This window comes from Cherax quadricarinatus, chromosome 27, assembly GCF_038502225.1.
Source record: "Cherax quadricarinatus isolate ZL_2023a chromosome 27, ASM3850222v1, whole genome shotgun sequence".
In the NCBI taxonomy this organism is placed as follows: domain Eukaryota; kingdom Metazoa; phylum Arthropoda; class Malacostraca; order Decapoda; family Parastacidae; genus Cherax; species Cherax quadricarinatus.
In genome coordinates this window covers 949,570-976,104 of record NC_091318.1, presented here as the reverse complement: position 1 = coordinate 976,104, position 26,535 = coordinate 949,570, and the positions used below count along the sequence as shown (strand labels likewise).

Below are 26,535 nucleotides of genomic sequence, written 5' to 3'. Positions count from 1 at the left end.
GGAAATCTCTTCAACGTTCCCTAGGCATGATAGGATTTTACAGAATATTCTGTAAGAATTTCTCAGATATTGTAGCCCCTTTTACCTCTCCTACCAGTCACAAAGTTTCCTTTAATTGGACCCCAGAATGTCAAAGTGCTTTTGATAAAGCAAAAAGATTATTGTGTACTGCACCCATGCTTTTGTCTCCAGACTTCTCCAAACCTTTTTCATTACAGGTTGATACTTGTGAGTCTGGGGTTGGGGCAGTACTATTGCAAAACGGGAACGAGGAGTTGCAGCCTGTAGCCTATTTTTCAGCAAAGTTCCAGCCGCATCAGAGGGCTTACTCTACCATTGAAAAAGAAGCCCTCGCACTGGTACTGGCTTTGGAGCATTTCGATGTTTATGTGGGCCAGACATCACAGGTGGTCACTGTCTACAGTGATCACAATCCTCTAGTATATCTCCAAGCCATGAAGGACCACAACGCAAGGCTCATGCGGTGGACATTACGACTGCAACCCTATTGTTTGAAAATTGTACATATTGCCGGCAAAGAAAATATGTTGGCAGACTCCTTATCTAGAATCTAATATTATTTATAATAGTATATTAGGTTACTTCTGGTAACCCCTTCCAAGCTCTTTTTTTTTTATCCCCTGGTGTTGTTTTTTTTTTTTTTTAGTGAGGGGATGCGGGCTACCGTCCGCCTGTATCTTGGACCTAAGCTACCTCGACTGTCTGCTGTCTCACTCTGAGTTTAGGGTTTGGCTTTTTGTCACGAGAAAAGCTGAGCTCTAAGAGTTGGATGGTTGAGAGTAAAGGTGGTCCCATTATTTTGTGCCATGGTGGCACGGTTACCAATTGGGAGGTGGCAGCCTAATCCTGAGCCTTCTCGGGGTGGGGGTGTGGCATGCAAAGAGTACGTAACCTTTATTTGGCGCATGTACACACCCTCATTCACAGGCTATCTCCCCAACCAGCGAACCAGGTAACTGAGGGTTGACGATGGGGCCCCGTTGTTCAACTAGTGACCAGGTTCCAGCCAATAAGAAGATGGTTTTGGCAATCGCAGAGGTTATGTGGGTACCACTCTCCTGTCTGCCCTTGTCATTCCCATTCTAGAGCTGGTTGAAGCACGGTCTGCTCTCTTGTGGCTTCTATTCTGCCTTGCTTACCGTGGAGTGCACTAATGCCTATCACTGTACATAATGTATATAGTGTACATACTGCTGTTCTAAATTGGTGAAGGATAATATAAGTAAAAACTTTTCTGTTGTGTTTATTTCGCTGCCTTTACACCCAGAATAACAGGCCATTTGGAATCCTGGGTTGTAATAGGGGGTGTGTCTCGAGCGGAAAATAGCTGGGCAAACCGAAAATTAGCATCGGGCAAACCAAAATTGGAACCAGACAATTCTCACAGGGTGGAACAGGGCGCCTCTTCATGAGATACCCATGAGTAAGACGGGTGTGCCTGATGCGTGGACAGGAGAGCGTAGTCTCGTATTTTTTTTTTTTTTTTTGTAATTTGTAACTACCTCCTCAGTCGTTGGCAACAACGTTGGTTCGATATGACTCATAAGAAATTACATTCTGCCAAATCAAATTTAAACCTAAATTTGGTTTGACAAATGTAATTTGTTATGAGTCATATGGAACCAACGTTGTTGCCAACGACTGAGGAGGTAGTTACCAATTACAGCAAAAAATAGTCTAAGAATGGAATACTTATATATGAAACCTGATCTTTGCCCTGAACATGAACATGACCAAGGACTCAGCAGACAAAGATTTCTTTGTTTTTGCTAGAAATGCGGCACAACCAAAGTTGTACACAAAGAACTAGGGGATGAGGCGATATAAATTTTTTAATAGACTGGAAAGCACTGAAGGTTCTGAGACTACTACAGACGTTTAGGTAGGCACAGATGCAATGCGGATAACTGCTAATGAATTAAATATAAAATCAACGGTGTAACTCATTTTATAATTTGTATGATATTTAGGTTTGTTATAAGGTGGCACCACAAAGTACAAATTCAATTACTAACCATTCCATAATTCAGATAAATTTGTATTACAAGAGCAGTTCAATAATAACTCATATCTACTATGAGAAAAATATTGCAACTTTGCAAAGTTGAAGACAAGTCAGAACAGGAAGTCTCCAGTAGTCGCAGTCAAACTAATATTTCCCTTTCTTAATTAAATTACCCCTCAAGGAAGGTTCCTTGATGTTGGTGAGGGGCTCTTGATTTAGGGAATTGAATCTGTGCTCCAGTTCCCCGAATTAAGCCTGAATGCCTTCCACATCGCCCCCCAGGCGCTGTATAATCCACCGGGTTTAGCGCTTCTCCCTTGATTATAATAATAATAATTAATTAAATTAGTACATTGACATCTTCACATCCAACAGCGATCATGGAATTCCCTTTTGAGTAGATGCACCAAAATTTAGTCTGAAGCTGTTCAAAAAGTGTATTTATAAGCTGTCTCACAGGGAATAATATAAACATATTTTTTTAAATGATATTAAATAGGTCGCTTCATAGTCAAATTTGAAGCTGAAGATGGCGTCTCAAGATCATGCATGGAAACCTTTGAGAATGAAAAGAAAAATAATACAACTGCTACTATAATTTCCTTATAATACGAAACCTATGATTAGTTAACATAAAATAGTTATATTTAGTTAGCAGCATGACCTGAGAAAGATATTCTCAGCATCTCATGACCCCAACTTCCTGCACCTTAAGTATGCCGAGACACAGCTGACGTAACTAAACTCTCACAAGATTCCCAGTAGCTCTCTCAGGAGGGTCGGAAGCCAGAGACAAACACCTTCAAGAGGCCAAGTGTTTCAGTGCATCCCAAAAACCCAAGATCTGTTGATCAACCTCCTTAAGCAGTTACCCTGGCACCTTCCTTTGAGTATAACGTCATGTCTTGCTCCACGTATCTCACCAATGTATAGGACATGAGCGGACTCCTAAGAGTAGCACAAAGATGAAAGAGCACATCTAACTCGCAACAACTTCGGAAATTATAACTAAATAAGTAAAAAGTGTACCATCAGCAGTGCCAAGTTAAGCCTAAATTAACTAAGGAATGTAACTTGAAGCTGAGTAGCCAGTTCCCACAAACTCACTGGCTATGGCTATTTAAGGGTGAAATAATTGTTCCCGCCTTCTCTTCACAGCTAGCAATCCTATTTCTCACTCTTCGAGCCGTTGGCGTGGAATGAGAAATGCTCATGAGGCTAAGTTAGCTACAGCTCCAGGTAACACAGTTAAGAAACTTGCTCATCCTTAGCATACCAGTCTACGGCTGGATCGTCTTGCTAACTGTAAGCGAAGCTCCCGTTTCTATCACAGATTTGTCTGTTCACTTCTTCTTGAAGCTGGGGATTAAATTTACAAGTGAAGCGAGGAAAACCTAGCTTGTTCAAACATTTTCTTCCTGGCAGCTCCTCCTTTTCCTCCACCTTCCTCTACAGCTCTTTCCTCAGCCACCACTCTTCTTTACTACGAGTGTGGCCTTCTGCAATTTCCCCCTTTTTTTTTAGCATTTTACCCTCTTTCACCGCCTTCTTGCCAAAACTATTACATATAAATTATGTGCAAAGCCGATTATTGGTCCTAATCACTATTAAATAGGTGAAGAAAGAAGTTTGATCAGTACACAAATAACCAGCACATAGGAGAGAGGAGCTTACGGCGACGTTTCGGTCCAAGACGGACTGAAACGTCCTCATAAGCTCCTCTCTCCTGAGGTACACGTCAACCAAATAACAGCTGAAACACAGTGGAGCCTGACAATCCTAAGAATGGCGTTCCGACACCTTAGTAAGGAATAGTTAAAAACTCCATACATCGTGTACGTCAGGACCATACTGAAGTATGCAGCACCAGTTTGGAACCTACACCTGGACAGGCACGTCAGGAAATTAGGTAGAGTGCAAAAGTTTGCAAAGTGACTAGTCCCGAAGCCAAGGGGCATGTCCTACGAGGAGAGGTTAAGGGAAATCAACCTGACAACACTGGAGAACAAGAGGGATATGGGGGACATGATAGCTACATATAAAATACTGAGAGAAATTGAGAATGTTGAAAGGGACAGGATGCTTCAGAGATGGGACACAGCAACAAGGGGTCACAGTTGGAAGCTGAAGACTCAGATGAGTCACAGGGATGTTAGGAAGTATTTCTTCAGTCATAGAGTTGTCAAAAAGTGCACTGGTCTGGAGAGTGATGTAATGGAGGCAGGATCCATACATGGCTTTAAGAAGAAATATAAACCTCATGGAGAAAGGAGAGAGTTGACCTAGTAGCGGCCACTGAAGAGCCAAGAATTATGAATCGAACCCTCGAACCACAATTAGATCAGCACACAGGTGAGTACACACATTCACATCCCCCCCCCTTCCTCCCAGCAAGTGCAAAATCACAAAGTTCAGGGAAGGACAAAGAAGACCGCAGACGGAGTAAAGCCTAGGAGGTCAGTGGTTGCAAAACTCACTCAGGGAAAGGATCTTCGAGTGAACATCATACTTACCACATCTGAGACTCACATCATCCAAATAACTGCTGCACCATATAGACAAACCTAGGAACAGCATTTCGACACCAAAGCAAGAAGTCATTCCAGATCTCATACACTGTCTACGTCAGGCCCACATTGGAAAAGGCATCAAATGGTGAAACACGTAAAGAAATTAGAGAAAGTTTGAAGGTTCCCTACAACACTAGTCCCAGTGCTCAGGGGTATGTCCTACAAGAAGAGAGTAAGGAAAATCTACAGTACGGAACTAGAGGACAGGACACCTCACTCAACGAAAAGGATCTTGGGTGTGAGTATAATACGGAGCACATCTCCTGAAGCACATATCAACCATATAACTGCTGCAGCATATGGGCGCCTAGTAAACCTGAGAATAGCGTTCCGATACATCATTATGGAATCGTTCAAGACTCTGTACACCGTGTACGTCAGGCCCATACTGGAGTATGCAGCACCAGTTTGGAACCCACACCTGGTAAGTACGTCAAGAAATTAGAGAGAGTACAAAGGTTTGCAACAAGGATAGTTCCAGAGAAAAAGGGAATGTCCTACAAAGAAAGGTTAAGTGAAAGCGGCCTGACGACTCTGGAGGACAGAAGGGTTAGGAAAGACATGATAACGACATACGAAATACTGCGAGGAATTGACAAGGTAGACAGAGACAAGATGTTCCAGAGACGGAACACAGAAACAAGGGGTCACTCTTGGAAGTTGAAGACTTAGATGAGTCACAGGGAAGTTAGGAAGCATTTCTTCAGTCATAGAGTAGTCAGGAAGTGGAACAGACTGGCGAGTGATGTAGTGGAGGCGGGAACCATACATAGTTTTAAGAAGAGGTATGATAACGCTCATGGAGCAGGGAGAGAGAGAACCAAGTAGCGTTCAGTGAAGAGGCGAGGCCAGGAGCTGAATCTCGACCCCTGCAACTACAATTAGGTGAGTACAATTAGGTGAATACACACACACACACACACACACACACACACACACACACACACACACACACACACACACACACACACACACACACACACACACACACACATACACACACTCACACACACTCACACACACACACACACACACACACACACACACACACACACACACACACACACACACACACACACACACACACACACACACACACACACACACACACACACAAACACACACACACACACACACACACACACACACACACACACACACACACACACACACACACACACACACACACACACACACACACACACACACACACACACACACACGCACGCACACACACACACACATGTCACTCACCTGTTTGCAGGCTGGCAACGTAGTATATGTTAAATCTTGCAGGTATATTGATGTAGACATACGCTTCAATAAATCCATCATACCACAAATAAATATGTAATGTAAATATAGACTGAACGATAAAGTTGGCCACAACTCCAAATATGACGATAATGTAAGAATAGTGAGAATGATATACATATCCTTTATTAGATCATGTTAATATTGACTGTGTTGCGCTCATGTTAACATTGTGTCGCGCTCATGTTAATATTGATTGTGTTGTACTCATGTTGATATTGATTGTGTTGTATTCATGTTAATATTGATTGTGTTGTATTCATGTTAATATTGACTGTGTTGCGCTCATGTTAATATTGATTGTGTTGTACTCATGTTAATATTGATTGTGCTGTACTCATGTTAATATTGATTGTGTTGCGCTCATGTTAGGATTGCTTGTGTTGCGCTCATGTTAATATTGATTGTGTTGTCATCATGTTAATATTGATTGTGTTGTACTCATGTTAATATTGACTGTGTTGCGCTCATGTTAACATTGTGTCGCGCTCATGTTAATATTGATTGTGTTGTACTCATGTTAATATTGACTGTGTTGTATTCATGTTAATATTGATTGTGTTGTACTCATGTTAATATTGACTGTGTTGTATTCATGTTAATATTGACTGTGTTGCGCTCATGTTAATATTGATTGTGTTGTACTCATGTTAATATTGATTGTGTTGTATTCATGTTAATATTGATTGTGTTGTACTCATGTTAATATTGATTGTGTTGTATTCATGTAATATTGACTGTGTTGCTCTCATGTTAATATTGATTGTGTTGTACTCATGTTAATATTGATTGTGCTGTACTCATGTTAATATTGATTGTGCTGTACTCATGTTAATATTGATTGTGTTGCGCTCATGTTAGGATTGCTTGTGTTGCGCTCATGTTAATATTGATTGTGTTGTCATCATGTTAATATTGATTGTGTTGTACTCATGTTAATATTGACTGTGTTGCGCTCATGTTAGCAGTGCTTGTGTTTCACTCATGTTAATATTGACTGTGTTGTCATCATGTTAATATTGATTGTGTTGTACTCATGTTAATATTGATTGTGTTGTACTCATGTTAATATTGATTGTGTTGAGCTCATGTTAACATTGATTGTGTTGCGCTTATGTTAATATTGACTGTATGGTGCTCATGTTAATATTGAACAAGGAAAATTTTCTCCGGCCTTTGGTTAAGAAACGACCCGGACTCTGTTACTACAGTTCTTACTGAATGTCTAGAAATATTCAGAGATAAAAATGGGTTATAAAATATGCGCTAATATCAAGTTTTACAACAACAGAATTTCAGCCTTCCATGGAAGTTTTATTCACATAATAACGAGAGCGTCTACGAACAAGTTCAACATTTATAATCCCTTCCTTTAATCACTTGCAGTGGCCAACTGATCAATCAATTTATCGCATAACTGTTAGTAAAAATATATCAAAAATTACATACATTGATAGATTTAAGCAGGAATCCACAGTCAGTGCTACATTAGCTCTTGTTACCATCTTCCTATATGAAAACGATAGGAGTTATGTTGAACGAGGCATAAGAATTAACAACTGGGCATCTACACTGCACATTGAGTTGTTTGGCATTATTACGCTGTAGTGAAGGCTCTTGACTCTTATAATAACTGTAACAACCTGCTCATCGCAGTAGCCAGATACAGATATTCGAAAATCAGAGGACACGAAATATATAATTTTCTTTGATTCCATTATATACTGAATTACTCTTTCATGATAAAGTTAATTAAGTTAGCCAAAGTACCCTGAAGAAACATGTGGAATATAATTTTGGTATGTATCTGTCTAGCATTATGAATAATAATAAGATAGAAATATATAGTGAAAATGTATGTCATACAACTGCAGTTAGAAACCTGAGTAGATCTATTACTCACAAGATCTATTACTCACTGGTGTATGACTGACAGTATTTATGCAGTAAGGCAATGGAAAAATTAAGAAAGCAAAACAAGGATAATATACACAGTACGCCGTGCTAGTATTTGCTTTTCTAAGAATAAAAGACCCTGAAATACATTGTCTAAACAAAACTCTGATGCGTTATTTAATTCATCTATTCAAGTTGCGTATTTGTTTTCGTTGATACCAGTGATTAAATTTCTGACATTTTCCTTGATGTACAGAGTGTTACAACTCCCACTTGGGGTTTCGTAAACTTCAGCATCTGCTGTTTGGTTGTGATTGTTGTCTTAAATAGTTGTGGAGGTTGTGACAGTTACTTTAATGTCGATTTGGCCAATCATTTTATGATGCAAGTGACTATACTAGAGTGAAGACTAGATGCCAATCAGGATTTTGTATGGAACTTAGAATATAATATATCTGGATATTACAATTTTCTGAGGATTTGTTTGACAGTTTTACACTTCTAGGAAATTGAAGCTTCAAATTCTATAAGATCGTATGAAAAAATGCAATTAAGATACCTCTCTTTCTCTTATTCAGCGTCTTCTTTCGTGGAAACAGAATTTATAGTTTAAATGTTCGGCAAAACTAGTGTAAAACTATCAAAAATATCTTGAGAAAACTACAGTTCTCTTCATATTTTATTCTACATTGTAAACACAGAACCAACAAAAATTCCTGAGTATTCCTAAAAATGGCAGAAAAAATATTTGGTGATCGCACTACTATTATCGCTTCCAACATCATAGAAATTTTGAGTCAGACCAACACTAAGCTCTTACTACCTGCACAACCAACCTATCTCAACCACTGTTTACGACACTGTAAGACACAAATACACCAATCAGATCCAGACGGTGGAGGATGTAGCACACAAAACTGCAGAAATCAAAGCACTCGCATCAACAAAAATAAATACGTGACCTGAGCCGATAAACTGAAGAGTACATGTTTCCAAACAGGGACCTCACACAACCATTTGATGAGAATCTCTGATGCAAAATAAGACATAAGAGGTGACAAGAGAAGAGAGACACACATAAAATATTATGTTATGATATTGTGTTTGTTAATTGTTTGTTAATATTCTTTTATAATGGTGCCATCATTATAAGTGAAGCACCAGTGGAGTCCAGGACATTTGAATACTAAATATAAAATAATGTTTCTGATGTTCATCTTTATACTTTACTATAGATTTAAAAGATACATTGTTGATATAAAGATGGCATATACAGTACATGAGATGTGAGAGATACATGTCTAGTACCTGTTGTTACGTGTTTATCACTGATTATAATGAGAAAGTCTCATCCAGCTCCTCAGAGCTGGGGCGTGTGCCCAAAATACAGCAGGCATTACCCCCTCTGAACAGCTGCACTGAGTCGCTGGAACAGAAAACTAGCTGGCCTGGGATCCCTAGATACCCTGATGAGTCTTTTGCCTAGCTCCTTAAGGAATTCAGATGCACTCTTTACCCATGAGCCAAGGGTCTCTGAGCCTATGGGAACAAACATATAACGATGGGAAAGTTCTCCATATTTTCTAGATTTTTGGAACTCCCTGAAGCTGGCAGCTGCCCCTCCTTCCTCCCTGGTGTATTGGAGATAGGTATCAGCCAAGGTAGATGCACATGTGTAATCCCACACATCACACATCTTGTCATAAAGTTCATTCCATACGTGATCATTAATTAAAAGAATGTAACTGAAATATTTTTGTCTTTTACCACAGTTATTGTATTCGAAAAGGATCAAGAGTATTGTATCATGAAAAATGGAGAGAGGGGACATTGTCTCAGGATTACCTCGTGTCCATATGCTATGGAGTCATTCAGAGTTAATCCTCCAGTTATATGTGGCTTCACTGGAGAAATACCTATGGTCTGCTGCAGCAACTTCACAGGTATATTTATTTAAAATTTTATCTGGAAGTTAAACTTGTTATATTATTATCTTATGATTTATTTCTTCAAATAGTTTCAGTTGCAAAGTTTATAATTAAAGCACTTCCTTCATCTCTTTCTGATATTTTATACATATATTTTTGATTAAAAAAGTCTTAAAAGGGAAACAGAAAACATAGTAGAGAAAAAGAAGAATGATTATTCAAGTGTAAAAATTAAAGTAGTTCGATAACTACATAAAAAACGACAGAAGCACAAAAAATGCAGTCTTTAGAATAAGTTTAAGACCTGCTAGTAACAGATATAGTGAATATGTGAGGGGCAGGAAAAGAAGACTTCAAGAGGAAACTATTACTTGGAGGACCAAAGGGAACGTTCAATCACCCTTTTTTTCCCCTCAGGATTCATAAAACCTATGATTTAAGTCACTGCCGAATGATTAAAGCAGGTCCTAAAGAGAGAAGCGTTAAGAAACTCGTACATTGGTCTCAAAAACATGCTATTTTCTGGGTAACGGAACATTATTGAAAATATTGTCACTTTTTTACCTTTCTGGTCATTCAGTAAGACGCATAATGCGTAGGTTTTGACTCAAAATGCATTTATATACATGTATTACTCCTTAATGCATATCTTGTAAACGAAGAGGTAAAAATGAAAGTTTTCTGAAAATTTACTTATACAATACATTTTGTTCAGGATCACATCCAATACTTTATGGAGATGATGTAGGAATATCAGAAATGACATCTCCACGGCCTCCAGCCTTCGCCATGTTGCAACATTAACCACTCATGCCTCACACCCATATAAGAGAGTTTGTATAACTATGCTCTCATACATTCCCTTCTTTGTTTCCAGGGATAACTTTTTTGTCTCCACAAACTCCTTAGTACACCACTCACCTTTTTCACCTCATTAATTCTGTGTTTCACCTCAACTTTCGTAGACCCATCTGCTGACACGTCCACTCCCAAATATCTGAACCCATTACCTCCTCCATACTCTCTCTCTCCAATCTGATATCCAGTCTTTCATGACCTAATATTTTTTTGTTATATATATATATATATATATATATATATATATATATATATATATATATATATATCTATATATATATATATATATATATATATATATATATATATATATATATGTATATATATATGCAAAACAACCACTCTGAAATAATAGAGAAATTCCAAGCGCTTTCGTGACTACTCACATTATCAAGGAACTATGAAAGTAAAGCATCCAAGGAAGGTATATAAGGGGTCTGGCCAACACCTCACTATCAGATCCCACAACGGTTAAACACCTGATGCGCGCCGGCCCAACTGGACAGGTCCTTTGCACAACCACCAACAAATTATTTTACCCAAGAAATTTTTTTTAAATTATTATTTGTCCAGAGTATTATTAAATTCTTCCCAAATTCTATTAATTATAAATGGATCTCATTTATATAAACCAAAGGAAATATTCATATTATTGTCAAAACTGCTTTTTATGAAACAAGATTCAATTATATTCCTGTCGACCTTGGACTTGCTTGATACTACTTTCTCAACTTTTTGAAAATCAATTGGATGGTTAAAATCTCTTACATGAATAAATAGAGCATTGGAATCTTGTCCAGTTCTAATGCTATATTTATGTTGTTTTAATCTTAGTTCGAGATTTTTACCAGTTTGACCGTAATAAACTTTATCGCAAATTTTACAAGGAATCTTATAGACACATCCATCAGCATTTTGGGGGGAATTCTTTATCAAAAGTTTTTTTTACTGTATCAAGATTTTTGAATACAACTTTAATATTAAAAGTCTTAAGAAGAGAAGGCATATCAACCAAGTTTTCATGGTAAGGGAGAACCAACATATTTTTAGTTGAATAAGGCTGGTTGTCCCTTTTTGGATTGTAAAAAGTATTTCTAGCAACTTTAAAATATTTATCAATTACATTTCTTGGGTATTTTAAATCATTACCTATTTCATAAATTTTGGATATTTCCTCATCTATGAACTCAGGACTACAAATTCGTAAAGCTCTCAAAAACATTGATGAGAAAACAGACAGTTTGACTCTGTCTTGATGCGAAGAATAATAGTGGACATAGGAACAGTTATTTGTAGGTTTTCTGTAAATTTTAAATTTGATAATTAATAATTAAAACATCTAGAAAAGGCAATGAGTTATTTTCTTCAAACTCAACAGTAAAGTTTATAGAATGGGCTAAGCTATTTAATTTTCCAAGGAAATGGTGTATATCTACATTTTTGGGCATAAGACACAAAATATCATCAACATATCTGAACCATTTAGCTCTTTTAGGGAGGATTGTGTTAAGCAATCTTGTTTCAAAAAATTTCATGTATAGGTTACTAAGAACAGGTGAAAGAGGATTTCCCATTGCCATACCAAACTTCTGAGTGTAAAACTTATCATTAAATACAAATTTTGCATCAACAATGCAAAGTTTAATAAGTTTAATGATAGTAGGAACTGGCAATGGTAAATCATAGTTAACGAGTTCTTCAGATAAGAAACTTAATAAATCATCAACAGGAACTTTCGTAAACAAGGAAGTAACATCAAAACTAACCATGTTAAAATCATTTAAGTCAGTCAAGGAGCTTAATTTATCAACTAAGTCTATGTTGTTTTTAACATTAAAGTTAGAAATTTTGCCAACAATAGGGCTCAAAATATCAACAAGCCATTTGGATAATTTATATGAAACTGACCCTATGGAGCTAATAATTGGTCGGACTGGATTCCCTGGTTTGTGTGTTTTTATTAGTCCATACATGTAAGGTAAAGATGGATTAGTGGAAGTTTTTTTTTTTTTTTATATTTTATTTAAAACTTCATGTACAAATATTAATAGGTACATATATAAAAAAAATGATCAAGGACAACATCAGTAAAACAATATATAAACACAAAACAATCCAGGCAACATCTGACAGTCCACTATATACAAGTTTTTATAACATATCACAATTTAAGAAGGAATATAGTTATAATAACAAAGGCCACAAAATGGCTATTAATAAAACTCCTAAAATTACAACCTCAACACAATAATGCTCCAAGCTTAATGACAATCACCCATAATACCACTCGCAACAAATACACCAGACCTACAATATGCCTTATTAAGAAACCTGTGCTGCAACACAGGTGACCCACCATCCCTCCCCCCCCCCACTCACACACACACTTTGAAAACTAACCCTATCACCAACCTGAATAATCATGACATTAATTATCCTCAATTTAGGATTATTATGACACATGTCACTTGAGGAAACATTATTTACAACCATGAATGGTACAGGACTACCAAAATTACAATACCTTAAATAAGAACAATAATAATAGGTAATTACTGCCAAAACTGATGCTGGACCACGTTACAATAAAAACAAAAATAACTCGGTGCTTCAAGGAAATAGTGAAAGGAAATCCCTCTCAAGAAAATTCAAAATCAATTGCAATACCAGTGTAAGTGGAACATAATACGCTACCAAAGTAATATACATGTTATATAATTTATAGGTTATACATTAATACATGTTATATATTTAATCTGCTCCTTACACCTTCCCCATCAAGGGAACTAAGCAAAACTTATCTTGCACAACCTCTCATCTGGTCACACACTAGTACCTCCAATCACACCCAACCACATCACTGCATTCCCAAGGAGGTGAGCCCGTTGAAATCCCCTGAACTTTTACCAACCTAATCACCCCGGCAGTTAAAGCCCCTTATAACGCCAATAAATTCCCTATTGTTAGTCCTCTATAACCCTCAGAAAAATACTCTTCCCACCTTTTCCCAAAAATGTCTCTGTTGCGACACAAAGTTCGATAAAACGTCGCCGCCAAAGTCCTTCTCAGCACATCCCCACCCACCTTCCCCCTCATACCCCATAAAACATATATGTAGTCCACGATGACATATGCTAAACCTCTTACCACACTCTCCTCCACACCACTCATATCAAGACTCAATGCTCGCAATACCGCCACACCTTGACCCCCCACCCTCACCACTACCTTACGCATCCATACCCTGATGCACTCCAAACCTTCACAAAAATAGACGACATGATACGCAGTCTCTTCCCCACTGCATCTGCCACACCCCCCACCCTCAATAACCCTCCTATCTCGGAGCATCGCTCCCGTTGGCAAAATCCCATGCAGGAAACGGTACATAACCTCACGCGCCCTAGGTCGTATCCTTAATTTACTAAATCTTCGCCATATTACATCCCATGCATACATGGGGTAGATCCCTTCAACCGGCGCCACTACATGTCTCTCTAACAATTTACACAAAGTTCCCACCTTTACTTTTCCTGGTTCCCTGGCTAACATTAAGGCGCGTAACACTGTCTCGCATTCCTTCATTTCCGCCCCTCCATACCATTTCCTCAGGTGAGCATGTATCTTATCTAGCTGACCCTCCCTCCATCCACCTGCACTCATCACTTCCCTCTTAATAAACACACATTTCACGCGCTTTCTCAAGTCCAACAAACCCAACCCTCCCCTACATACCGGCAATGTCACTACCTCCCTTCGCAACCAGTTGCACCCTGAACCCCACAAAAATTTGAACACCATTCTAAGAATACTCGTGATCGCCGTTCCTGTTAACGGCATCACAGCCGAAACAAACCAGACTTTACTATATAGTAATACATTGATGACAATTACACGCTGCCTAAGGGTTAAATGGTGAGGTCGCAGCATTCCCAACCGTCGCTGCACCTGTTCCACCATCCTATTCGAATTGCTAACCCTTGCAGCACTCAGGTCAGCCTCATACATGACACCGCAGATTTTCAGACTCCCGGTCCTCTGCTGCACAACATCACATCCCCAATCTAATCTCTCTGTCCACTCTCCCAGCCCCATGATCATTGACTTTTCCAGATTTACCTTCATCCCAGTAGCTCTCCCAAAAGTGTGTACAACTTCCCCCAAAAGTCCTAACCGTGTCTCCTCACTTGCCAAAATAGTGGTATCATCAACATAGCCCACCAAACCAGGCCACGGCTTCAGCTCACCATCCCTCCCCCCCGTCCTTAGACGATCCTCCACCATCCTATAAAAGGGATCCTGAACGCATGCAAACAATATTTGTGATAAAGGACATCCCTGCCGAAGACCCCGCTCCATGTTGACTCCCCCCCCCACACACCCATTGATTTGCACCCTTACCTTCGCGTTTGAGTACAACGTATCCACCCACCCCACTATTTCTTCGCCAAACCCCTGTCGTAGGAGAATATCCCTCAAAGCCTTTCTTTCCACCCTATCATAAGCCCCTTGCCAATCCAACGCCACCAACGCTCCTCTTTCCCTTTCCATGTCCTCCAGGAACCCCTTGATAATCCCGTGGCCCACGCTCATGGACCTACCAGGTAAACCAAACTGAGACTCAAACACGACCCTCCCCACAACACATTTAAGCCGATTCCCAAGAATTTTCGCAAATAATTTATAATCAGCACAAAGCAATGAAATGGCTCGATAATCCCGAAGGGTACTCTGCTGTTTACCCTTTGGGACCAACACCACCACCGCCGTTGCCTGAGATTCTCCCATCTTACCTCCGTCTTTCATGGCATTCATTAACCTTACTAGGAAACCCCTAAGCAGACCCCATTGCTGTACATAAAATTCGCTAGGTAAACCATCGATCCCGGGTGCCTTACCCTTCCTCATGTCCATAAGGGCTCTCCATATTTCCCCCTCCTCAATGACCCCACCCAGTGCCTCCCGATCACTCCTCCCCAGTTTGCACGGCACATACTCACATACCTTCCCAAGAACCTCACCATCCACCCCACTACTTTTCCCGTATTCCTCAAACCATCTATCTGCATATGCACTCATCCCCTTGGTGTCCCTTAATACCTGACCCTCTCTAAAACCCCCCACAGAAGATATGACTTGCAAACCCGGTATTGTAGTCGTTCGCTGTCGTACCTTCTGTCCTCGCAGCACACAAGCTGATGGCTTGTCGCCCCAGAGTACTTCGTCTAACCCCGCCTGTACCCGTACAGCTGCAAACCGTTCTTCTTGCAAATCCCATATTCTGTCCTTCAACATGTGTATATCCTCCACCGGGTACACCCCGGCCACCGCCTTCCCCCGCTCGTAACAATTCCGTAATCTAGATTCTAAGTAATTTGACAAACCATACCGCAATTGATTAATGCGTTTGCCCTCCCTCACATAAAAATGACGTATTCGTAACTTAGCCACACTATCCCACCATCCTACCACGTCTTCCTCAGTTCTTCTGTCGGCACAGAGCTGTTCCCAAAATATTGCAAACGCTTCCACTCCCTATCCCCCAAAACCATCGTGTTCAGTTTCCAATAACTTCCCTGCCTACGAGCCAAAGCATCCCATCCAACCTCCACTAATACCGCCCTATGATCGGAAGACACCATCTCTATAGTTTTAAAAGACTCTACCAAAACCCTCCGAGATAAATATAACCTGTCCAAACGAACCGCATATCCCCTTCTTATAAACGTATGTTCCACCTCCCACAGACCTCCCCCGAAAGCATCACGTAACTGAAGATCTCTAAGCAGGCCCCCCAAGACTGAGGAAAAATATCCCGCTCCTCTGGGTTCCACGTCTGTCTTCTTAATTACACAATTCCAATCCCCCCCCACAATCGCGACAGACGGTAACGTGCGTAGGTAATACACGAGCTCCTCCCGCACAAAATCCATCTTCACTTTCACGTCACTTTCTGCTGGGGCATACACACACACAAACGCCACTCTCTCTCCCATCCACCATCCTTCCACACGTAATACTCTCCCCCCTCCCCCCCCTCTTTCCTATGCAATACAAACGGGCCCGCCTCCCTGATCAACACACCCACTCCTCCTTTTAAACGCTCAGACGGCAACACATAAGCCTGATACCCAGGCACCACTAATTCACGACCAAGCTTAAAATTGTGCTCCTGCACAAAAGCTACGTCAACCTTATACCTATTCAAAAACATCCTGAAGCACTCCCGTTTAACACCATCACACAGACCATTAATATTTATTGTTACACACCTGAGGCCAGTTTAAGGTTTCCTTCCCCGCCTCATGTCAAGATTCTTCCCTTTCAGACCGTTCCCCTGGACTGTGCCTTTGCCACAGATTCCCCCCTCCTTCCCAACCATCCCCCCCCTGCTGTTGTGGCCCTCTCGCAGAGTCACTCTGGGTACCATAACCCCATGTCTTTTTCCCCGGCCTTTGCGCCGGTGTCAGAACATCGTCCGAATCTGACGCTGCTGCCCTTTTCCTTGTAGCTCCCTCAGTTTCCATATCTGAGTCCTGGGAGCCAGCACAATGGACTTCCACCTCTACCACCCTTAATCCGCCTCCATGCCCCTCCATGGCACTCGCACTGTCCACCACAGGTGCCACCTGATCCTCCCCTTCCCCACACACACCTTCTGCCCTGATCCCAGGGTCTTGTTCGCTGTAACTCTCCACCTCCGTAGACTGTAACATAGCCTGTATCACCGTCTCAAACTCCTCAATAGCCTTCACTGCTGCGCCCTCCTGTACCTCCTCACTTGACAACTGTACTGTTGATGGGCCAGGTGATTCATGGATCACCACTTCTTCCGATTCCCCAGGAGGAGCCACCACCACTTCACTCCACATGCGACCACGCCCTCCTACTTGCACCCGTTCTTCTTTAGGCATCGGGTGCTCATGCGCAGGTGCTCCGCCCCTTGCCGGCCCAGGAGCCACTGTTGATGGGCCAGGTGATTCATGGATCACCACTTCTTCCGATTCCACTGGAGGAGCCACTACCTCTTCACTCCACATGCGACCACGCCCTCCTCCTTGCCCCCGTTCTTCCTTAGGCATCGGGTGCTCATGCGCAGGTGCTCCGCCCCTTGCCGGCCCAGGAGCCATACTCCGCTTGCCACAGTCTGCCGCCATATGGTCAAATTCGCCACACAGTCGGCACGTACGTCTCTGCCCCGCATACGCTACCATTACCTGGGTTCTAAACTCTTCGAGATATACATACGAGGGTATAGGATGCCTAAGCGTCATCTTGAGATTAAAAGAACCCTCAGGAAATCCTGTGTAAGCACCTTTTACCCATTTGCCAGGTTGGGCCAGATGTACAGTTCCATAACGTTCGAAAACATTTCGAATATCTACCTCATCAGCCTCAAAAGGCACGTTGCGGAGCTTAACCCACGAATAATGTCGTGATACATCAATCAACTTGACCCTCACTGCCGGTGTTACAGTAATGCTGACATCTTGGTAACGATCAACCAAAGCCTCGTATACTTGAGCAGTTAGCACTTTCACGAAAATTCTATATACACCGTTCAGTGCCACTCCATATAAATCCTCGTCTCTGATGCCATATGTCTCTCGTATAATTTTGGGCCATAACACATCGACTGACGTAGGTGTTAAAGCCCCACTAATAAGTTCAATGCCCACAGTATTCACTCTCCTGCGCACACCTGGCGCCATGTCGTTGACTGATTAGCTCGTCTGGGAAACAGTAGAGGGGTGCAAAGCACGTCCGCACTCTACCTCATCCAGGCAGCGAATGCACAACACCTCCTCGTACCACTGTTGTCAGGTTACTGAGGAGCGTCAGGCAAGGGGGTCTGCACGGCCCAATAGCGATGCAGACAATGTCAATGGAAGTAAATTGCTTAACTAATTCATCTTTGCCTTTCAGTAGAAGTTTTATTGTTTTATTGAAATTGCTGTTAACGGTTTCCAGGGGATTTTTCCTAAGTTTAGAATAGGTTTCAGTATCATCTAAGAGATTATTCATTTTTTCTTGGTAATCATTTTCTTTCATATTGCATTTATTTTGTCTGCTTTAGTAAGGCGCAAATTTTTATTGTTATTAAGTGTATCATAAGACTTAAAGAATCTTTGAGGGCAATTGGGAATGTTTGGTTTTAACATAGAGTTATATACCATTCCTTTACTAATATTAATTTCATCAGAGGACAAATCAGAAAATTTTTCTAAGTTACAAAAGGCTTTTGCAATTTCAACATTATTAAGTTTTTTTGAAGTTGCAAAACTTAGACCAAAACCTAGAGCAGCAGTTGTATTTTTGTCTAAAATTTCATCTGATAAGTTAATTACAAAATTGTTATTAGCATGATTTGTCCAATCACTATTTTCAATTAAAATGTCTAATTTTCTTTGTAGTTTGTTTTTGAGATCATTACAAATTCTTCTGAGTTTATTATAGCAATGATCCAATATACTGTGTTTCCATTCTGATGGAATGGCCTGATTAAAAGAGTATTTTTGTTTCTCAATATTTTGAATGCTTCCTTCTCCTGTATTTTAGTTATTTCAATATGTTTCTGAAGAATAATTCTCATAATAATTCACTAATCCATCTTTAATTTACATGTATGGACTAATAAAAACACACAAACCAGGGAATCCAGTCGGACCAATTATTAGCTCCATAGGGTCAGTTTCATATAAATTATCCAAATGGCTTGTTGATATTTTGAGCCCTATTGTTGGCAAAATTTCTAACTTTAATGTTAAAAACAACATAGACTTAGTTGATAAATTAAGCTCCTTGACTGACTTAAATGATTTTAACATGGTTAGTTTTGATGTTACTTCCTTGTTTACGAAAGTTCCTGTTGATGATTTATTAAGTTTCCTATCTGAAGAACTCGTTAACTATGATTTACCATTGCCACTTCCTACTATCATTAAACTTATTAAACTTTGCATTGTTGATGCAAAATTTGTATTTAATGATAAGTTTTACACTCAGAAGTTTGGTATGGCAATGGGAAATCCTCTTTCACCTGTTCTTAGTAACCTATACATGGAATTTTTTGAAACAAGATTCCTTAACACAATCCTCCCTAATAGAGCTAAATGGTTCAGATATGTTGATGATATTTTGTGTCTTATGCCCAAAAATGTAGATATACACCATTTCCTTGGAAAATTAAATAGCTTAACCCATTCTATAAACTTTACTGTTGAGTTTGAAGAAAATAACTCATTGCCTTTTCTAGATGTTTTAATTATTAAGGGTAATAATGAATTCAAATTTAAAATTTACAGAAAACCTACAAATAACTGTTCCTATGTCCACTATTATTCTTCGCATCAAGATAGAGTCAAACTGTCTGTTTTCTCATCAATGTTTTTGAGAGCTTTACGAATTTGTAGACCTGAGTTCATAGATGAGGAAATATCCAAAATTTATGAAATAGGTAATGATTTAAAATACCCAAGAAATGTAATTGATAAATATTTTAAAGTTGCTAGAAATACTTTTTACAATCCAAAAAGGGACAACCAGCCTTATTCAACTAAAAATATGTTGGTTCTCCCTTACCATGAAAACTTGGTTGATATGCCTTCTCTTCTTAAGACTTTTAATATTAAAGTTGTATTCAAAAATCTTGATACAGTAAAAAAACTTTTGATAAAGAATTCCCCCCAAAATGCTGATGGATGTGTCTATAAGATTCCTTGTAAAATTTGCGATAAAGTTTATTACTGTCAAACTGGTAAAAATCTCGAACTAAGATTAAAACAACATAAATATAGCATTAGAACTGGACAAGATTCCAATGCTCTATTTATTCATGTAAGAGATTTTAACCATCCAATTGATTTTCAAAAAGTTGAGAAAGAAGTATCAAGCAAGTCCATGGTCGACAGGAATATAATTGAATCTTGTTTCATAAAAAGCAGTTTTGACAATAATATGAATATTTCCTTTGGTTTATATAAATTAGATCCATTTATAATTAATAGAATTTGGGAAGAATTTAATAATACACTGGACAAATAATAATTTAAAAATTTTCTTGGGTAGAATAGTTTGTTGGTGGTTGTGCAAAGGACCTGTCCAATTGGACCGGCGCGCGTCAGGTGTTTAACCGTTGTGGGATCTGATAGTGAGGTGTTAGCCAGACCCCTTATATACCTTCCTTGGATGCTTTACTTTCATAGTTCCTTGATAATGTGAGTAGTCACGAAAGCGCTTGGAATTTCTCTATTTTTTCAGAGTGGTTGTGTTTGCATATTCTGAAATCACCTGTTTTCTGTGATCTTATTGCATATATATATATAAATATATATATATATATATATATATATATATATATATATATATATATATATATATATATATATATATATATATATATATATATATATTTGGCATTTATGGATTTGGAAAAGGCGTATGACAGGGTGGATAGGGGGGCAATGTGGCAGATGTTGCAAGTGTATGGTGTAGGAGGTAGGTTACTGAAAGCAGTGAAGAGTTTTTACGAGGATAGTGAGGCTCAAGTTAGAGTATGTAGGAAAGAGGGAAATTTTTTCCCAGTAAAAGTAGGCCTTAGACAAGGATGTGTGATGTCACCGTGGTTGTTTAATATATTTATAGATGGGGTTGTAAGAGAAGTAAATGCGAGGGTCTTGGCAAGAGGCGTGGAGTTAAAAGATAAAGAATCACACACAAAGTGGGAGTTGTCACAGCTGCTCTTTGCCGATGACACTGTGCTCTTGGGAGATTCTGAAGAGAAGTTGCAGAGATTGGTGGATGAATTTGGTAGGGTGTGCAAAAGAAGAAAATTAAAGGTGAATACAGGAAAGAGTAAGGTTATGAGGATAACAAAAAGATTAGGTGATGAAAGATTGAATATCAGATTGGAGGGAGAGAGTATGGAGGAGGTGAACGTATTCAGATATTTGGGAGTGGACGTGTCAGCGGATGGGTCTATGAAAGATGAGGTGAATCATAGAATTGATGAGGGAAAAAGAGTGAGTGGTGCACTTAGGAGTCTGTGGAGACAAAGAACTTTGTCCTTGGAGGCAAAGAGGGGAATGTATGAGAGTATAGTTTTACCAACGCTCTTATATGGGTGTGAAGCGTGGGTGATGAATGTTGCAGCGAGGAGAAGGCTGGAGGCAGTGGAGATGTCATGTCTGAGGGCAATGTGTGGTGTGAATATAATGCAGAGAATTCGTAGTTTGGAAGTTAGGAGGAGGTGCGGGATTACCAAAACTGTTGTCCAGAGGGCTGAGGAAGGGTTGTTGAGGTGGTTCGGACATGTAGAGAGAATGGAGCGAAACAGAATGACTTCAAGAGTGTATCAGTCTGTAGTGGAAGGAAGGCGGGGTAGGGGTCGGCCTAGGAAGGGTTGGAGGGAGGGGGTAAAGGAGGTTTTGTGTGCGAGGGGCTTGGACTTCCAGCAGGCATGCGTGAGCGTGTTTGATAGGAGTGAATGGAGACAAATGGTTTTTAATACTTGACGTGCTGTTGGAGTGTGAGCAAAGTAACATTTATGAAGGGATTCAGGGAAACCGGCAGGCCGGACTTGAGTCCTGGAGATGGGAAGTACAGTGCCTGCACTCTGAAGGAGGGGTGTTAATGTTGCAGTTTAAAAACTGTAGTGTAAAGCACCCTTCTGGCAAGACAGTGATGGAGTGAATGATGGTGAAAGTTTTTCTTTTTCGGGCCACCCTGCCTTGGTGGGAATCGGCCGGTGTGATAATAAAATAATAAAATATTACATATATGTATATATATATATATACATTACATATATGTATATATATACATTACATATATGTATATATATATATATAATGGGGGGCTTTTGATTGAATTTTGTATAAAAAGAAGTTTAGTAATAGGTAATACATATTTTTAGATAAAAAATAAGTAAAAATTAAATGGGATGCAAGGACAATGGGATCAGAAAGAGGGAGATGAAGGTTTATAAATTAAAGGAGGCAGTTAGGGTAAGATATAAAAAACTATTGAAAGAAAGATGGGCTAATAAGAGTATAGACAATGAAGTTGAAGAGCTGTTGGGTAGAATTAAGAATGTAGTGTTAAAGTGTTCAGCAGAAGTTTGTGGTTACAGGAAAGTGGGTGCGGGAGGGAAGAAGAGCAATTGGTGGAATGATAATGTAAAGAGAGTAATAAGAGAGAAAAAGTTAGCATATGAGAGCTTTATTTTTTATAAAGTAGAAGTGATACAAGGAGGGATTAGTATATGGAGAGTAAAAGAAAGGTGAAAAGAGTGGTGAGAGAGTGCAAAAGGAGGGCAAATTGTAGAGTGGGAGAGGCAATGTCAACAAATTTTGCTGAAAATAAGAAAAAAAATTGGAGTGAGATAAACAAGTTCAGAAAGCCTAGAGAACGAATGGATTTGTCAGCTAAAAACAGAGTAGTGGAGTTAGTAGATGGGGAGCTGGAGATATTGGGTAGATGGCAGGAATATTTTGAGGAACTTTTAAATATCGAAGAAGAAAAGGAGACAGAAATTTCATGCACTGGCCTGGGTGGTATAACATCTTTTAGAAGTGAAGAACAGGATGTGGGGGAGGTTCGTCAGGCATTACATAGAAAGAAAGTGAGTAAAGCAGCTGAAACTGATGGGATCATGACAGCAATGTTAAAAGCAGGGGAGGGGGGAATATAGTGTTGGAGTGGTTGGTATATTTGTTTAATAAATGTATGAAAGAGTGGGAGGTACCTAAGGATTGGCAGAGAGCATATATAACTCCTTTATATGAGGGGAAAGGGATAAAAGAGGTTGTAAAAATTTTAATGGAATAAGTTAACTGAATATACCAAGTGTACGGTAGGGTTATTATTGCAAGAATTAGATGACAGAGAGCAGGATTAAATGAGCAAGGAGGCTTTAGAATGGGTAAGGGATGTGTAGATCAGGTGTTTACATTGAAGCATATATGTGAACAACATTTAGACACAGGTAGAGAGGTTTTCATTGCATTTATGGATTTAGAAAAGGCATATGATAGAATAGATAAGGGAATAAAGTGGCAGATGTTGCAAGTGTATGGAATAGGTAGTAAGTTACTAAATGCTGTAAAGTTTTTATGAGGATAGTGAGGCTTAGGTTAGGGTGCGAAGGAGAGAGGGAGATTACTTCCCAGCAAAAGTAGGTCTTAGACAGGGATGTGTAATGTCACGATGGTTGTTTGACATATTTTTAGATAGGGTTGCAAAAGAGGGGTGGGATTAAATTATGAGGAATCAAATACAAAATGGGAGTTGACACACTTACATTTTGCTGATGATACTGTGCTTTTGGGGGATTCTAAAGAAAAGTTTCAAAGATTAGTGGACGAGTTTGAGAGGGTGTAATGAGGGTGAAATGATGTTCTTCAAGCTCTGTATAAACACTAGTACCTCTGTACTAGCATGTGCAATGCACAGACCTCAGTGGCAACATGCAGACCCCATCAACATCCTAATGGAAAATATTGACTCCCTTCTGTTACAACACAACTATTAACATATTATAATTGTTGGTGACCTCAACCAGCACCTTATACAGAGGGACTTTGATGACATTCTTGCAGTGTTTGACATGAGAAACTTCGTTGATTTCCCTACTCATATCTCTGGCTCCTCCCTTGACCCAGTAGTGAGTGATCTGGCAGAAGGCATAGTCACTTGTCAACCCCTCGGCTACGTTGACGTCTGACCAATACGTCTGACCACAAGGCTGTTTTTACGACACTTAAGATCCCAACAGGACGAGGTGAGGAGTCCACACGCACAACCTGGCTATGGGAAAGAGGTAATTGGCCAGCCCTTTGCTCTGAGCTCGCCACCACCTATTGGAATGCTCTTCTCCAAGGGGATGTTGACAACCAAGTGAAAGCCTTCACTGGACACATCCTTAATGTACAACAAGAACACATTCCTCACCGGCAATATGTGACGAAGCCTACAGATCAGCCTTGGTTTGGCTTTCATTGTAGAGAGGCTGCTACTGCTAAGTACAAAGCATGGCGAAGGTATAAGAGACATCCTACCACCTATAACAGGAACTTGCACACGCAAGCCTGTAGGCAAATGGGTGATGTTCAAAAGTGGGCCATTGCTAAATGGGAGGTGGACACTAAAAGAAAGCTAGCATCAGGTAGGGTAGGCTCCAAAACCTGGTGGTCCCTGGTCAAGGACAGACAAGGTTATCTGCCTGATGAACTTATTCCACCTCTAAATCGACAGGATGGGACCACCTCTACTAGTAGTCAAGAGAAGGCGGACCTCTTTGCTGAACACTTTGCTACCAAAATGCAAGTTCCTGATCCAGCAAGGGACCCTCCTTGGCTAGCTGCAAGAACTGTGTCAAAACTGTCAGTGGTGACAATAAGGCAGGAGGAGGTGCATTTCCTTCTTAAATCGCTTGACCAAGAAAAGGCTGTGGGCCCAGACAAGTTGAGCCCAAGATTGTTGAGAAGATGTGCAGACCAGCTAGCAGCACCTCTAACTCGCATCTTTCAGCACTGCCTAGTACAGTGTAAATGGCCCTCTCTATGGAAAGAGGCAAATGTAGTCCCTGTTCACTAAAAGAAGAGCAGAGCAGAAATCAGCAACTACAGACCAGTGTCACCCCTGTCAATCACTGGTAAGATCCTTGAGACAATACTCTCAAGACAAATGACAGAGTTTTTTGACTACCACTCACTACTTTGTGATCGTCAATATGGCTTCAGGAAAGGTTACTCTGCTGCTGATCTGTTGTTAAACCTCTCCACTAAGTGGCACCAGTCACTGGATGAATCCAAAGTCAGCTGTGTGGTAGCGCTGGCGCTTTCGACCGGGTGTGGCACCAGGGCCTCTTAGCAAAACTTCAAGCACTGGGAACTGCAGGCTCTACGCTATGTCTCCTCAGTGATTACCTTCATGGTAGATCTCTAAGTGTAGTTCTCAATGGAACGGAATCAGCAAGACATCCTATTGGGGCAAGTGTTCCACAAGGAAGCGTGTTGGGTCCATTGTTATGGACCTTCTTCATCTCATTCCAGAATCACATGCATATGCAGACGACTGTACACTGACATTCACTTATCCAAGAGAAGAAATGCCAGCTGCTCTAAGCTACATCAATCACCAGATGAGAGCTATATCAGCTTGGGGAAATAGATGGCAAGTAACATTTGCACCTGAGAAAACGCAAATGATGATTGTCGGTACCATGATGGTAATGCTGGTGCAGTAGTAAGGATGAATGGGAGAGTGTTGGCACCTGGAGAAGAAGTTGATATCCTTGGGGTGAAATTTGACTCCAAACTAACCATGAAGAACCATGTTGTAAATCTTGCAAACAAGGCAGCCAGGAAGCTTACAGCACTTCGCCGTATCTCGCATCTGCTTGACAGTAGGGGTTGCAAGATCCTGTACGAGGCACAAGTACGCTCACACCTTGAGTATGCTCCACTTTCTTGATTTGCCTCCCCCCCCTCTCATCTGCGACTGCTTGACAGAGTAGAGAAGAGAGCAAGGCGTCTCATCTCTCGCCTGGACCCATCCTGGATAGATCTGTCATTTCAGCAGAGCCTTCAACATAGGAGGGATGTGGGTGGCCTTACTGTTATGTACAAGGCTAATATTGTCAAAATACCACACTTGGGTCCACTTCGAGGACAGCGTGAAACAAGCTTTTATGCCACAAGACGGGCAGAAAGCAGCAACATCACTCTGGCTGTACCCTTCTCCAGAACATCACTCCATCTGAGACCATACATACCCAGGATGACTCGAGTATGGAACACATTCATACAGCATAATGATGTCAACGAGATAAAGTCAGTTGATCAAATGAAAATGCTGGCCCACAGATGGCTCCAACTTCATCCTGTTCCCTACTTGTATGTCTCATAACAATAAAAATGCTTTCAAATGAGCTGATGTAGGT

General features: G+C 40.3%; 1 protein-coding gene across 1 annotated transcript in view; it reads left to right on the top strand.

Moving 5' to 3' along the window:
* Positions 1 to 26,535, top strand: part of LOC128691084 (venom protease-like) — an 88,618-nt gene that overhangs the window by 7,463 nt on the left and 54,620 nt on the right. The window contains exon 2 of the mRNA XM_053779878.2: positions 9,579 to 9,749. Within this exon, the coding sequence (XP_053635853.2) occupies positions 9,579 to 9,749 (171 nt within the window). The remainder of the gene's footprint in view (positions 1 to 9,578; positions 9,750 to 26,535) is intronic.